Source organism: Puma concolor, chromosome C1, assembly GCF_028749965.1.
Source record: "Puma concolor isolate L17-30 chromosome C1, mPumCon1.1.hap2, whole genome shotgun sequence".
Classification (NCBI taxonomy): domain Eukaryota; kingdom Metazoa; phylum Chordata; class Mammalia; order Carnivora; family Felidae; genus Puma; species Puma concolor.
Genome location: NC_141674.1, coordinates 196,147,464 through 196,162,488, shown reverse-complemented (window position 1 = coordinate 196,162,488; position 15,025 = coordinate 196,147,464). Strand labels below are relative to the sequence as shown.

At 36.5% G+C, this 15,025-nt stretch overlaps 1 protein-coding gene across 25 annotated transcripts in view; it reads right to left on the bottom strand.

The window, feature by feature from the left end:
* The window catches only part of MAP2 (microtubule associated protein 2), a 141,275-nt gene that overhangs the window by 42,009 nt on the left and 84,241 nt on the right, over positions 1-15,025 (bottom strand). For 20 of the 25 annotated variants that reach the window (XM_086719490.1, XM_086719493.1, XM_086719500.1 and 17 more), the window contains 2 exons: positions 12,029-12,142; positions 9,482-9,559 (listed from right to left, as the gene is read on the bottom strand). In XM_086719490.1, coding sequence (XP_086575616.1) covers positions 9,482-9,559; positions 12,029-12,142 — 192 coding nt within the window. The remainder of the gene's footprint in view (positions 1-9,481; positions 9,560-12,028; positions 12,143-15,025) is intronic. The other 5 variants (XM_086719492.1, XM_086719495.1, XM_086719504.1 and 2 more) reach the window with 1 other exon arrangement.

Below are 15,025 nucleotides of genomic sequence, written 5' to 3'. Positions count from 1 at the left end.
TCCATTATGTTGACCTCACCAGAACCTCTTTTCCCATTTGGATGAGCAAATTAATATTCTAATGCGACGTGCATTACGTATTGCTTGGGAAATTATTATATATAATCTGCTAATAATGATGCCTTTTACACTCTTGATAAAAGACTGTTTTGTTAAAAACTTGAGAGCTGAAAGGGTTTTATTGCTCTATTACCCTTGGTGGAAATGGCAGGAAGTGGCACACGTATAGAAAGCTCGCTGGAAATAAGAGATGATGCTGCTGGACGATGGATGATCATGAAAAGATAGATGCATAGATGTACTGAAAAATACCTTTACATTTGTTAGACACCTGCTGTTTTCTCCAATGCAGTAAGCCCCTACATATGAATTTCTTATTACTTTACTTAAACCATGCAAACTTCAGTAAAGAATCTTTGGGAATTAAAAAAACACCTGGTCTCAAAATGATAGCCACCAACTACCTTAACAGCTTTATCATGGAATCCATCAAAACTATTTTATTTAGTATTTAGAAGCAGAAGTATTTACTATTTAAGGCTTCAGACTGTACTTTAATTTGTTTAATATTTTTAAGGCAAATGACTTCCTGATTCAATTTATTTTACCTTCCTTGCATCACGTGGTATCAGAGAATGGGTAAGCAAAATATTGTGAAAAACAAGGTCCAGGTAAAATGTAATCTTCCCACTTAGAAAAGTCTACCTCTGCAACACAACTGTTAACCTATTGCTGAAACCCTTAAAATACCAATAATGTAGTTCATGTATACTTCTCTTTGATCCTGAATAAGAAAATGTGCATATTACCTATAAAGTCTTATTTCTGCAATTCAAAACAAAACCACCAAGATAACTGAATGGCAACTAAACTGCCAAAATATCCTCCCAAAAGATGTATACCACATGGAAAAACGTTAACAATTAAAATGTAGAAAGCACACTTATGAAGGCCATGAATTGTCGTGTTTATTTGCGTCTCATTTGCACTTCAAATACCAATAAAATAAATCCCATTTTATTCCTTAAGAAATTAGAGGGAGATATATAAGCTGTTTTATAGTTCTCCATATGAAAGATTCTTATGAAATTCTCATGAAACAATTATACGTTATTTAAATGGCCCAGTGAGAAAGACTACAGATGGAAAGGAAAGGAATTTTCTTTTCTTTCCTTTTCTTTTCTTTTCTTTTCTTTTCTTTTCTTTTCTTTTCTTTTCTTTTTTTTTGAGAAATATTAAAATTCTTGGGTGGGGGAGGGGAGAGAAATACTTCCTCTATTTCCTCCCATTTAGCACCAGCCACTTTCATTTTTATCATTTAATTATGTAAGTAACATTTTAAAATTTCAGACTCCAAATTATTATTAAGGCCATTTTTACAATGCATAGAATTAGAGATTTTGATTACAGATGATGAGACTTTTAAAGTCACCTTGTTGTATAAAGTCTAATCAATTTAATCGACATGTTTTCCAAATCTACATAACCTTTTAGCTTTCCCTTTCCTTATTTCCTATAAATCATGTTTATTTCCACTGCACTTGTCCTTTATTCAAAATTTCACATATTTGTCTTAATTGTGGTAAGTTCACGCTATTGGAAGAACTTAGTATGGGTTAGATTTCTCTGTCAGAGTGTCCGAGCCATTGGGGCTCTTTGTTTTCCAAAGCACCCTTGAAGAAGTTTATTATCATGAATGTAGCTGGTAAGCTATGAATTTATTCCCTGTTGCCTTGGAACTATCGGCCCTTACATTAAATGCTGTCTCATATGAAAATAAACTCTTCATGCAAACAAGTCATTTCTCCCTATTTGAGAATAACCTCTTCACCTATGCAAAAAATGTTTTTAGCTCTAATTTTGTTTTCCTTTACAAAACTACCTAATTAGAATGAGATAAATTGCAGCCCACTGCCCACCTTTTTTACCCTCATCACAGCCAGGTATACACTAGGGTCTTCTAGCTTTATGAGGGGGGATGATGACAAAGGCTGTGGATCAGTTCCTTCACTTTAGCCCAGGTCTGCTGATGTTAGCCAATATTCAGTCACCTGGGGGAGCCTCTCTACTTTCTGTAGAGGATTAAGTGTTTTGGAGAAATACATTCATTTTGTAACATTAATTCTGTTCCAAACAGATTCACAGTCTTTCCCTTCTAAAGAGCTATTGTATTAACATGGCACTAAAAAGAAGGCTAATTCTATTTAAGTCTGGTCCTAGTAATATTATGTACCCAAAGAGGAAAAATTATATACAGGATCCTCTTCTTCAGTTTGAGTAAGAGGATATATTCTTCCCCCACTGATTTATTTACAGGGAGCAGAAAGGAGTCGAACTTTAATTGAACTCCTTTTGCTCCCTCCGTTTCACTCCCCCATCTTTTTTGCCTTCTTCCCAGAAGCAATGATACAGAAAAAGAAAACACTCACATGCCTCAAATAAGGCTTCTTGTACATGAGGTATTTCGCTAGACATACAAACTATATAGGGACTTCACTTTCATGTGGAAAAAACAGGCTCTTTCCCCTCCCACCCCACATACAAAGGTACACTTAGTATGATGCATGTGGTCAAAGCTGCAGGCTGGGGAGGAGGAGCAAAAAGGGACCATGCTTGGTTCACCTTTCTCCTGGCCTAAGTGGGCCTCTGCACTCTGCGCTGGGACACTGGGGAGCACACTAGAGGTAGTCCATTGTGAGCTGAACAAAGGATGCTCATAGTACTCCTCATCGGAATTGCAAGGGTCATCATCAGGCACAGACACCGAGATGGAGGGGGCTAGGAGCCTACGCCTCTCCCCGCTGGTGGCAGGTTCATGGCTGGGGAACCTGTGTAGAGGACCCACTTGATCCTCAGCCCCTTCATCTACAAACAGACACACAGGAAGAAACTGCAGGGAGAACTGGACAAGACAGACACAAGATCAGACGAACGAGACAAACACCTGCACAAGGACACAATGGGCTACAGAACCAGCAGAGCGGGATGGAGGGGAATTAGCAAGACCAAGCTGATGGAGGATGGGAGAGAGTGAATGTTTCATGCTTCAGCAGCCACTGAATTTACACTATGCCTTAGGTAACCTTGCCATTGATTTAATAAATCAAATGCGCTAACACCCTTTACTGTATACATAATAGAAATGGTCTATACATTCCCCTCAAACAAGTCAGAATAACCACAAAAACACTGGAATAGAAACAAAGCATTACAATACAAAAGCAGTATTTGGAAGAAATGTTTTCAAGCAGGTTCTTTTCATGCTTCTGTCAATATTTTTATGAGTTAAAAAAGAAGAAAAGTGTTAGGACCTGATGCTATACAATTATAGAGGAAAACAGTCCTGTTTGAAGCACAACCTTAATTATCTAGGATGCTCACATAGTTAGCACTTTGGTTAATTTAATTTTTTGTTAATGACTTTCACCAGAAAGCCATTTTTAATTCCAATCCAGTTGAGAAAAATCTATAGTGTATTATTCTTTCCTGTCTTGCTAAGGAGAGCACAGTGGCATAGCTCCATAGATCTTTCTTTGGATGCCAAATCCTAGGGGTGTCCTTTCTAACACTGGTTCTCATTTGCATGACTGTGAAGGTAGACGGTTTTAAGAAAGTCCCTAATAATATAAATCATTTCCTTTTCTTTTTCTTCTGAAAGCGTAAAAGTGATATAATTAGCTGAGAAGTTCCACAGAGCTGGATTCAGATTCACCAAGACTTTATTCTATGTGATTTCATTTGCACCTCTGGCTCTTGGCTGTCTTTATATTTTAAACCCTCATTGCATATTTCTCATTGAAATGCTAAAAGAACTGCTCTCACTTCTATCCTTTCCAGTGTCTTGGCTTAGAAATCAGCCTTATTTAAATATATGTCCTTAAAAACACAAGTGTAAGTTAGTCTGCACGCACTTGGATTCTGGTATATTTCGTGAGCTTTAAGGATGATGACAGCAAACAATATTCAGCTTCTGATGTGGTATACACACTACATCTCAGGCCTACATGACAGGTTACTGAACTTGCTAATCACTATTTGTTTACTTATAGAGAGAAATAAGTTTTAAATTTCATAACTTTCAATAATAAGAATGATTAAGATTTACTGAAAGTCTGTCTATCTATCTGTATAATTTTTATTTCTATCAAAACTTAAGCAGATGGATTAGAGCATTTATTTGAAAATGCACTGTATTTTTAGGGCAGTAACTAATTTTCAGCAACAAAGTCCTGCCAACTGGAAATAAATCTGAAATCATAAGGATATTAAAATAACATTTTATAGAGGGAATGCTTTTAATCTTTTGAGCACATTATTTACTGATTGTTCCATGTTATATTTTTTGGGGCTGGGTGCTCAGAACTTTCTTAGCCATGATGCTTATTATATCAGGGGGTAGCAGAAGACTAAAATTACATTTGATATTCTTAGTTCAACTCGGCACGATTTCTCAGCTGAGCAGATAATTGACTGAGATAATTGGCCTACAACACTGGCTGAATCATAAGCCCCGGGCTTGTCACATGTCCTAGCCATTCATATTTCCTCCAGGACTCCTTAAGGCTCTAAACACCTCATGTACTCAAGTTACTTCTAAAACTTCCAATATGCTCAATAGATTGCATGGACTATCAATAAGTGAAAATGGCATATTTGTCTCTCTGCTTTTCAACATTTTCTGGGGAGTAGGGGTTAACTATAATGTAAAATGAAAGAATTTAAAGCTGAGAGCTGATAGTTTAAAGGCAATACTCCTTGAATGCATTAGCCTTTTGAAGATTTTGATCTCCTCTTTCTTGTTGCCATTGCTTGTTTTCGAAAGTGCCAAAATGTGAAAACAGTACAGAGTCTTGCTTCAGATCTGTACCATTTCAAAGAAACAGTATTTTCTATTCTGAAAACTTTGACTCTAAACAGATAACAACAAAAACAGCAAAAAACTTTAAGGACTGCAGTGAAAAGGAGCTTCTCTGTAGTATTTGTATGGCCAGGCAACTCCAAAATGAATGAATGTCTGGCAAAGTCCAGTCTTGGTACTATTAGCTGTAGGTGCTCCAAGTCTCTGTTTCGGACCTATGAGCCTCAAGTCCATCTACAAGTTGCAGAGATGTGCTAGGGAAGTTATACTAAGAGGACCATGGCTAGCTAAGACCAACCAGTGTGCTTGGTTCCAACAATAATGATGAAAGAAATAGATCTTATTTGCTATGGAATCGTGAATGGCAGGTGTTCTTGGTTCACACCCAGTGGAGGTGGGATACATACTAATTATAAGTAAATGAATTATTTATTTTGGTATGGTTTCAAAAAAAAAAAAAAAAAAGGAAATTGGTCCAGGAGCTTAAACAAAAAAAAACCCTCATTGGAAGATCACTTCCATTTCTTAGACCTACATTAAGAACCAAGAGAAGAATGGCTTTAGGGACACAGTGGGCTATGACTGCAGGGACTGAGATTTGGATTGCAATCCTGAATTACTAGCCATGACATCCAGGGGCAAAAAGTGGAAGTGAATATATCTATCTCTGTGGGCTACTGGGAGGATTAAATGAGGAGATATCTGAGAAAATGCCAAGTGTGATGCTGGACTCCACGTATGTTAGCATCTTTGTCTTCGATATACTCAACTTGTCATGTACCTGTGCTTTCCATTCATTTGATACACCAAGGCCAGACTTGAGAGATTTATAAAAAGTAAATTCATCTCATAAGTTAGTTTTGTTGTTTATGGTCAGGATTGAATGTTTCCTTTTACTAAAAGTACACCTGTTTTGGGAGAGGGACTCTGCTTTCACCATGAAATATTCTATTTCATTTGATAATGTGATATTTCAAAGGATATGGTTACCTGATGAATCTTGGACTTTTACATAGTTCTGTTGCATAATGATAATATTCAGAAATGAAGCTTACCTGATTTCAGTGGAGGAGTACATCTCCCTGATTTGTTTTCGTACAATTTTTTTTTTAAAGCATTGGAAACTCTATATTGAGTTAAAGTAAGATTTGCCACATAAAACCCAGCCTTGGTCTGTCTGTACCCTTTGGTACAAATGAGTAGTCACTTTGTAATAGACACGGAGTCTCTTGGGGTATCAGTGACTTCGTGATTTTGCCTGTCCTGGCATCGCGGCTTCTGTCCCACCACTTGGGGCAATTGGCTCTACTTACATTGTTCTCCACTATCTCTAAGCCCTTTCCATTCTGCAAGCTTTTGCTGCCCAGAGTGAGTTGGAAGGAAAAATACTTTCAGATTAGCAACGATAACTTTACGACATCACTGACACAGGAAAACACCACCCTAGGATTCTAGAGCAAACCTAAGAGGGCAGAAAGTTTCCTGGTTCTACTTTCAGATGATTCCATTGTTCTTGCACAGGCTTCCAAATTCTAACAGTTCAGTCCAAATGACAACTATTATGGTTAGGCCAAAAAGAAAAAGGAGATTAATCTGAAAACATGACAACTGGTGCAGTATTAATTGATTCACTGTACCTGAGTTTCCTTTTAAGTGTGCTACTGATTTATTTTTGCCATCAAAATCCCTTAGTTTCCCCAAATAAGCACACATTCTGAGAATTATTATTACATCAATTATAATAAATGAATATTCATAACTTACAGTAATTAACATCTTAAATTATTTTTGGTGGAAGCGTTCATGCTTCCCCTTTGGGAAAGAACAGATTTAAAAACCTTTGATAACATAAAAATAATCACATCCTCAAAAACATTGAATTACTCAATTTAATCTAAGAGCTCTCTTACATTTGTATAAATGAATTGGCAGTCACATGCCTTTAGATTAAAGTTTCCTTGAGGGTGTGTTGAGATAGGTCAAAAAAAAATCTTGCAGATGAAAAACCCACATACTCCTTTTCCACCCAACCTGCTATGAGCTATACATTAATAGAATTTTTCCCAGGTCTTTGCAAACCAATTGGTTCGAAAAACTGAAGAGTTGAATCCTGTCTTGTAACTTTTCACTATTTATTTTCTGATAAACAAAACCTAAAAAAAAAATTATACATGCTTTCAGGATGGCCTAAAATCAGACAGGGCTAGTAGAATTACCTAGACCCATATCTTTCACATATATAAGAATATTACTTGATCTTTTAAATTAATGAGGTAGAGTTTATAAAGGACACATATTTTTTTCATATAAGTAAAAAATGGTTATCCTTTGAAAAGCAAATCATTAGGCCTTCATATAGTTTAATGCTTTCTTTTGAAAAAATAAAAAGTAATAATTCAATAAAAATACAAGTTTGGTTTGAAAAATGTTAAGGATAAAATATCTTGGATCATCTTCAATAGGAAGTAAATTGAAAATGTCCCCAAATATACTCAAAACAACTTGGGGAAAGCAATCTCGAAATATAAGGAAATAGTTACTCTGGAAAGTGTATCAAAATATGAAAATGATTCTATGACTTATTTATATTTTCATTATATGCACGATAGCACCAATCAAAAAGCAGATTGGGTGAATTCCCAGGCAGATAGATGGATCCTACTACCCTTTCCGCTCCAACTCCCATATAAGAGTAAGAAGAGTAAATTATTAGCTTTCCAGCCGATTTTGGAGTGAACATCATACCCAAGTGACCATCTTGAGTTAAGAAGATTCTCTGATACTTGAAAGGCTTTAAGTAGAGGCTCAGAAACATTTTCAATGGCCTGAGGGAAGTACAGCTGTCATGGAAAGTTCTCCAGCGCATCCCCAGTGAAATCCAGGCTCATGAACCAAGTTGGCTACCGCTGACTCTTAAACTCCTTCACTACTCAACCCCTTTCTCACTACCCAGTAGCCATGCAAAGTCTTTAGTTGCTAGAACACTTCATGTTCTTGTCCACCTGAGTTCCGCTGCATGTCCTGGTCTCTCCACCCCAAATGCCCTTTTCCCTGCATCTTTGCTTGATCAACTCTTCCTCATGCTTTTGAGCTCAGCTCCTTAACTGTCTTCTCACAATCCAATAAAACAAGATTTCCCTTGTTCTATCTTAAAGCTCTATTCTTTTCCTTCCTAGTGCTAATCCAACTTGAAATTATTTGTAAGTTTATTTATTGGATTGCTGTCCTCCACCAGACTCTGTGCTCCTTAGAAGCAGGGATCATGTCTGTTTTGCCCACTAGTGTATACTTAGAATTTAAAGAGTGCTGGGAACACTGTAGGTGCTCCGAAAGTATGTGTCAATGAATGGATGAAAATAAGGACAAAAAAATCTTTCAAATCTATAAAGGAAAAGATCAAATCACATTTTCAGGAAATCAACTAATAATCCTGATTATATCCACTAATTATAGTCCCCAAGTTTTCTTTTATTCTTTAGAATAATTTAGCTCAGTTAATGCTATTTCAGGCAGTAAATTAGAAAAAAGTCCTCAATTTAAGAAAGAAAAACCTCATTAAAAGAAGTTTAGGTTTATAAATCTGTGATGATAAATAAATTATGTTTATTGATAGTTTACAGTTCTGTAACTTGGAAAATCTGTATTGAGGAACTCAAAGAATATTTTAAATGAACCTAATTATAAATTATAAAAAAAATGACTCTTTTGTGACATTGTTCAATTTTTAACCCAGTAAAATAATTGCTAAAAGGGACAATAAAATGAAAATAAATAAAACAGTAAGTGAATAAAATGGAATAGCTTTAAAATTCTGATTTTGCTATACGAAAACTAAATTATATTGAAATAAAACTTTAGCTATCGCTGTCTTTGCCTGTAACTCAAACAATACACAAAAGTTAACTGATCTAAGTCAGAAAACCAGTAATAGTTTGCTTTTCAGTAGTGCCTCTCAGCTCAGATTCTGAATGAATATTCTTCAAAGGCATCCCTCTGTTTTATTGGAACTGAAAAGCTGACATAGCATTTTATGTTGAATAAAAGCATAAATATATTCATAGACAATAACAGGTCTCAGCAGGAAAGAAGCCATGATCTCAGCTTCCAGTTCACTGCTCTCAATATCAAATTCATTCATTGACTTCTTCATTTATTTATTAATATTTATTGAGAGTTTGCTATGGGCCAGGCCCTAGGGAAGGCCTTGGCAGCACAATAGTGAGGAAAACAGAGACAATTTCAGACAACACTTCCTTATAATTTCACCAATAAATTTATTTTTGTTCAGTCACTTATAAGATAGGATTGTATCTTCTCTGTCAAAACATTTTACATTAATTAAGTGAACTGGTTCTCTGTAGCTATTTGAGCAATTTAAATAGTTACCTTCTCCTGCATCAAGATGATTTTTCCTTTTTTTATTTAGCATATTCCTCTACTTCTGATTTTGTATAGATAAATGATTATACATTTATGTAGAGTCTTTGTTTCTTCTTGACTGTTTGAAACAGACAGCTCTCAGCTGGGTCATGTACTAACCTATACTGAAGTCCACTGCTTATGGATTGATGTCCATTTACACTTTACCAGAAGACAAACCTCAAAAAGTCCAATAGGCCTTACCTTCCTCCACTGTGACAGTCTGTTCTGAGGCTGGTGATGGAGGTGGAGAAGGAGGCAGATTAGGTGTCTCTTCAGCTGCTAAAGAGCAAACAGTGGAAAAACGAGATACAGCAATTAATCCTGCTAGGTCAGTAGATGGGTAACAGCTCTGCCATCTCTAAAAAGGCCACTCCACGAAATTTAGGAAAAGATTCAATAGTAAGTTGCGCTTGACTTATTTTTTGTCCCATTACCTGATTCACATATTTTAAAGAACCTAAAAAGAAAGAAAAGCATTTAATATTTTAAAAAATTCATTTTGTCTTCCCTCTAAAGAATGGATTACTGATGCCTGCTAAAGTTCTATCATTAATCCCATTAATTTGTGTCTGCTTGTTTGATTAATATAATATTTTATTCTGGCCCTAATCTACTGTATTCAAACGCAGAGGCAAGCACTGTAGTTTGGATTTAGCTTGGCTGACTGAAAAAAAAAAAATAGAACTCTATATTGTTTAAATTTTTGATCTGGAAACATATGTAACCTTCGTCATTCACAGTATTATAGGTGATGTATTTTTTTAAACAACATTTTGTCCACTGAGTCTAATGTCAAAATGCATCTTCTGTTATGTATTCTCAGAAAAGAAAAAATGAAGCTATCAGAGCCTGAGGCAACCTTCAGACGGAAACCATGCACTAGTGGGAGCTGAGTAATCTTCTGGCCTGGGCATTATACATAGAGAGCCAAAGAGAAAGGCTCTAAAAGATGTTAACACCACAGTTAACGCTACTTCTTTTCAAGACTCTTGCCTTCTTTATGACTACTCCTATGAAGGTGAGAAATTGCGAAAGGAAATGTTTATCATCAAGGCCAGCAGGAAAATCTATTTTAAATTTTTTTTTTCAACGTTTATTTATTTTTGGGACAGAGAGAGACAGAGCATGAACGGGCAAGGGGCAGAGAGAGAGGGAGACACGGAATCGGAAACAGGCTCCAGGCTCTGAGCCATCAGCCCAGAGCCCGACGCGGGGCTCGAACTCACGGACCGTGAGATCGTGACCTGGTTGAAGTCGGACGCTTAACCGACTGCGCCACCCAGGCGCCCCAGGAAAATCTATTTTAAAGAGCATCTGTTTTCCCCCCTCCTAAATCAGTTACTAGTTGGAGCTTTGGGGTCACAGGCAACTTCTTAACCCCTTGACCCATAGGTTTCTATATAACACATTTTCAGGTTTCGATTTTTATTTTAATTAATTAATTTTTAAATGTTTGTTTGAAACAGAGCACAAGTAGGGGAGGGGCAGAAAGACAGGGAGACACAGAATCTGAAGCAGGCTCCAGGCTCCAAGCTGTCAGCACAGAGCCCGACGCAGGGCTCGAACTCATGAACCGTGAGATCATGACCTAAGCTGAAGTTGGACACTTAACCGAGCCACCCAGGCTCCCCTCAAGTTTCAAATTTTAAAAAAATGGGTGGGGGTCTTCTATTTAAGGAATAGAAGTGAACCACAAGCAGAAGGTCAATGCTTTGAATAATATACTTTCCCTCCTGTTTTAAGAGAAAAATAAACCTTTATAATCAAAGAACATTCTACTACAAATAATGAGTATTGATTATTCTGGGAGAGCAGAATTTTAATTGCTTAATTTTTTGAGTTGCTCAAATTGCTTAAAGGGGTACTGACCAGAAAATCAAATATTAAGGGTACATGAGACATGCGTTGGATATGTACTATTTTTTAGGCTTTAAAATTATACCTTTCTGTGGATTAGTTATATGTACCTGTGAAATAGACATATGTTGAACTTAGGAGTTTTCTTTTTTGTGTCTTTGCATGTATATACACCTACATCTATCTATCTATCTACCTATCTACCATGTATCTATCATCTATCTATCTATCTATCTATCTATCTATCTATCTATCTGCCATCTATTTAGAGAAGAGTCAGCAAGCCTTTGGCTGAGAGTGTTTTCTTTGGCAAACACCATTACATTACTTGTTTGGCTCTGGAGGGCATCTGACTTGTGACCAAGGGAGAGAGCAATGCTATCTAGTGCCCTTAGATGAACCAAGTGAAGACCATACTGGGATACAAAGTCACTCATGATTCTAACAAAGCCCTGACTGTAGGTTTTCTATAGCTGGTTCAGGGAGACTGAAATAAGACTAGACAATCATTCGCCAAAATCCATAAAGGGAAATAATCATTTCTAATTAAAGTTTTAACACATTTTCTATACAAGTGGGTGTCGTGACATCAATATGCATTGGCTTTATTTTTATAGTAAGTATCTCCAGTGGTCTAGAAATGAAAATTTAAAAACGATTTAGGGGCAAAGTCTAACTATAAGCTTATTACCCTAAAGACTGTCCAAATACCACAAATGAGCCTGGGAAGAAAGTGAAAACAGGTGCCAGCGCCTCCCAACTGAGGTGTTTGATGAATGTTATATGTAAGGATGAAGTATGAAGTAGAGCCTTCCTTTGAACATGAAGCCTTGGTCCTGTGATCAGGGCACAGCAGGCATAGCCCCTGACCGAGGGTTCTTTCCCATTTACCTAAAGGCAGAGCTGCAGGCTGGACTTTATGTTCAGCTTCTTTCTCTTGTTCACCTTTCAGGACTGCTACAGCCTCAGCCGTGACTACTTGAACGATCCTTGCAGACACCTCCTCTGTAATACACAGTAACAAAAGAAAAGGAAGTAATGAGACGTCCAAAACAGGCAGCAAAGGGGAAAAGTAAGGAAACAATATGGCTGATTAAGATTTTATTTTCTATCCCCCCCCCCAAATAAGTACGATAAAATTTATTAAATTGTAGATAAAACACAAAGACATATATTGTAATCAGAAAAAGAAAAAAGAATAAAGAGAAAAAAAGGGTTTGGCATTCTGGGAGCTATGCAAAATGAACACAGAATAAAAAAAAAATAATTAATTTGGATGGCAATTTGTTTTTATTTATTTTTTTTTTTTTAAATTTTTTTTTTTCAACGTTTTTTATTTATTTTTGGGACAGAGAGAGACAGAGCATGAACGGGGGAGGGGCAGAGAGAGAGGGAGACACAGAATCGGAAACAGGCTCCAGGCTCTGAGCCATCAGCCCAGAGCCCGATGCGGGGCTCGAACTCACGGACCGCGAGATCGTGACCTCGCTGAAGTCGGACGCTTAACAGACTGCGCCACCCAGGCGCCCCATCGGCAATTTGTTTTTAAAAGCTGTTCATGCAAACAGAAACAAAGTTTTTGTACCAAGTAACACAAATTCAGAGAAGAGAAGATTCATCTTGGGCTTAATATAAAATGTTTTGTGGTTTTCCAGAAAACTTTCTTTGCAATAGTTTCTATGCTGATTTGCAGAAATACCATGATTTAAAACCTAAAAATGAGGCCTCAAAATGTGAATTTGTGATCAAACAGCATTATTCAGGATAAGTATAAACAATATTGATTAAGAAAATCCTGGGAAGATAAAATTTGAATGAAACACATGGAAACGATATATCAGATGGTCTCTTTCTAAAGAGCTACTACTTTTTGAGACAGCAGAAGTTTTAAAGATTTTTAAGGCCATATGATATATACTCACCTCATCAGGACAATAGTTTCACTCAACAAGATGGGGTTAAGGGGGGTTCATCATTAAAATAACTGGTTTGTAAAACGCCAGATAACTAGGTTTTGGGCTCAAGTGGGACCTCCTGGAGCATATCCCAGTGCTAATTTTATATAACCAAGTCAGATAAATATTCAAGAAACAATGTTCTGTATATCATCAACTAAAAATGAAAGAAGTAGCAAATAATCCCATGTACCGCCCTTACAGAAACAAGTTGTTCTACACAAGGAGGGTGGGGCAGTGGGATTTGTTCTCCTTATGTTAGCTTTCAGAATAAATCCTTACTTTGACTTTTCTATGATCAGAATTTGCACATTTACAAGCAGGTTGATAGAGGGCAGTGGGAATCCTATTTTTTCCTGGTTCATTTAGATTTAGCCTTCTCTGGAAAGCCTTCCTTACCCCACCCAGGATGACAGAGTATAGTGCTTGAAACCCAGATTTTGGGGTGAGCAATCCCCTTGCATAGGATTTATCTGAATTTTAAAAGCTAGATCACCTTATTGAGTATATCTGCCATCACATGTCTAAGTTCCTGATTTTTAAATAGCCACTTGACACTATAGCCTACATACAGTCTTGATGCACTGTAGAAACACCCTTATCTAGACCGGGTAGCAGTCACAGGAATAGAAGCAGCTTTTTAAAAATACGGTGCTATGTGCCAAGCACTCTGCTAAAGTGTTTGCCCTCATTATTTCAATGAATGATTTACTATTGTTACTTCTATGTTTCAGATGAGGAAACAGACGACTAACAGGCCAGAGAATTAGACATTCTCACTATAAATATCATACTTAGAAAACCAACTTCCAAATAATTGGGATCTTGTAAAATGCCTCAGGTACTATAACTAAACTAAATGTGATGTAATATTTCTTTTATTCTTGAAATATAATTTTAGGAAGCTGGAGACCTCATTCAAACTTTAAGTATTCAAAGAGCAAGTACTGACAGACTACTTAAAATTATTTCTGAAAAAATTTTAATTTCTAAACAAGGCTCCAGCAAATTTGTCTCATATATTTATGTACTCAGTACTTTTCATAAAACACTTTTTTTACAAGACACATTTTGTACTCTCAATTTAGCTTAAACTAAGAAGGATCTTCTCTTAATATTGCAAAAAATGTAAAGAATAATTATGATTTCAAACTAATAAGATACAGCTCATTCTTGTAAGGTGGTTTTATCCTATGCAATTTAATTCACAGCACCACAGCTGTAGAGCTAAAAGGGCTTAAAGAGTAGATTGTATCTATATTCTCTCATTTTGTAGATGAGGAAATATAGGCTAGGCATGGTTATGAGATTTGCTCAAGTTCACACAGTCAATGGAGGCAAACTGAAATTAGAACCCAGATTCCCTGACTATTATGCTGTTCTTTGTCTCAAGCAGAAAAACAGCAGAAGGAATAATGAGAAAATAACTGTAAACTTCCCTAACAGTCATGTGAGAATGCGCAGTGGAAATACATAAATTCTTCTGAAGGTATGAACTAAGGTAACATTCACTCTCAGACCTGCTCCTCTACCTAAAGTACAAAACTGCTATTCCTGAATGTATTCTGAGACTATGAAACAAGTAATTGACCACAACTGAGCAATAACTATGTACCGGCACATCTATGTATGTATGCATGTATGTATCCATCTATCTGTCCTCTCTATCAGCCATCTACCTGCCTACCTATATATCTTGTAGATAAAGTTGAATAGTGTAATAGATAACTTACCTCACTTCCATATAATCATTTTCAATAAAATTCAGACATTTAAAATCAATAAAATGATTTTCAGTACTTCTAGAACCTCAGTGTTTCATAGGAAATTCAGTGTAATGGAGAGGTGGGGCAAACACAGAGGAAACTGGGACATATATGAAACCCATGTATCTTATGGATCATTCCTGCATACCCTGGTGGCATTTACACCA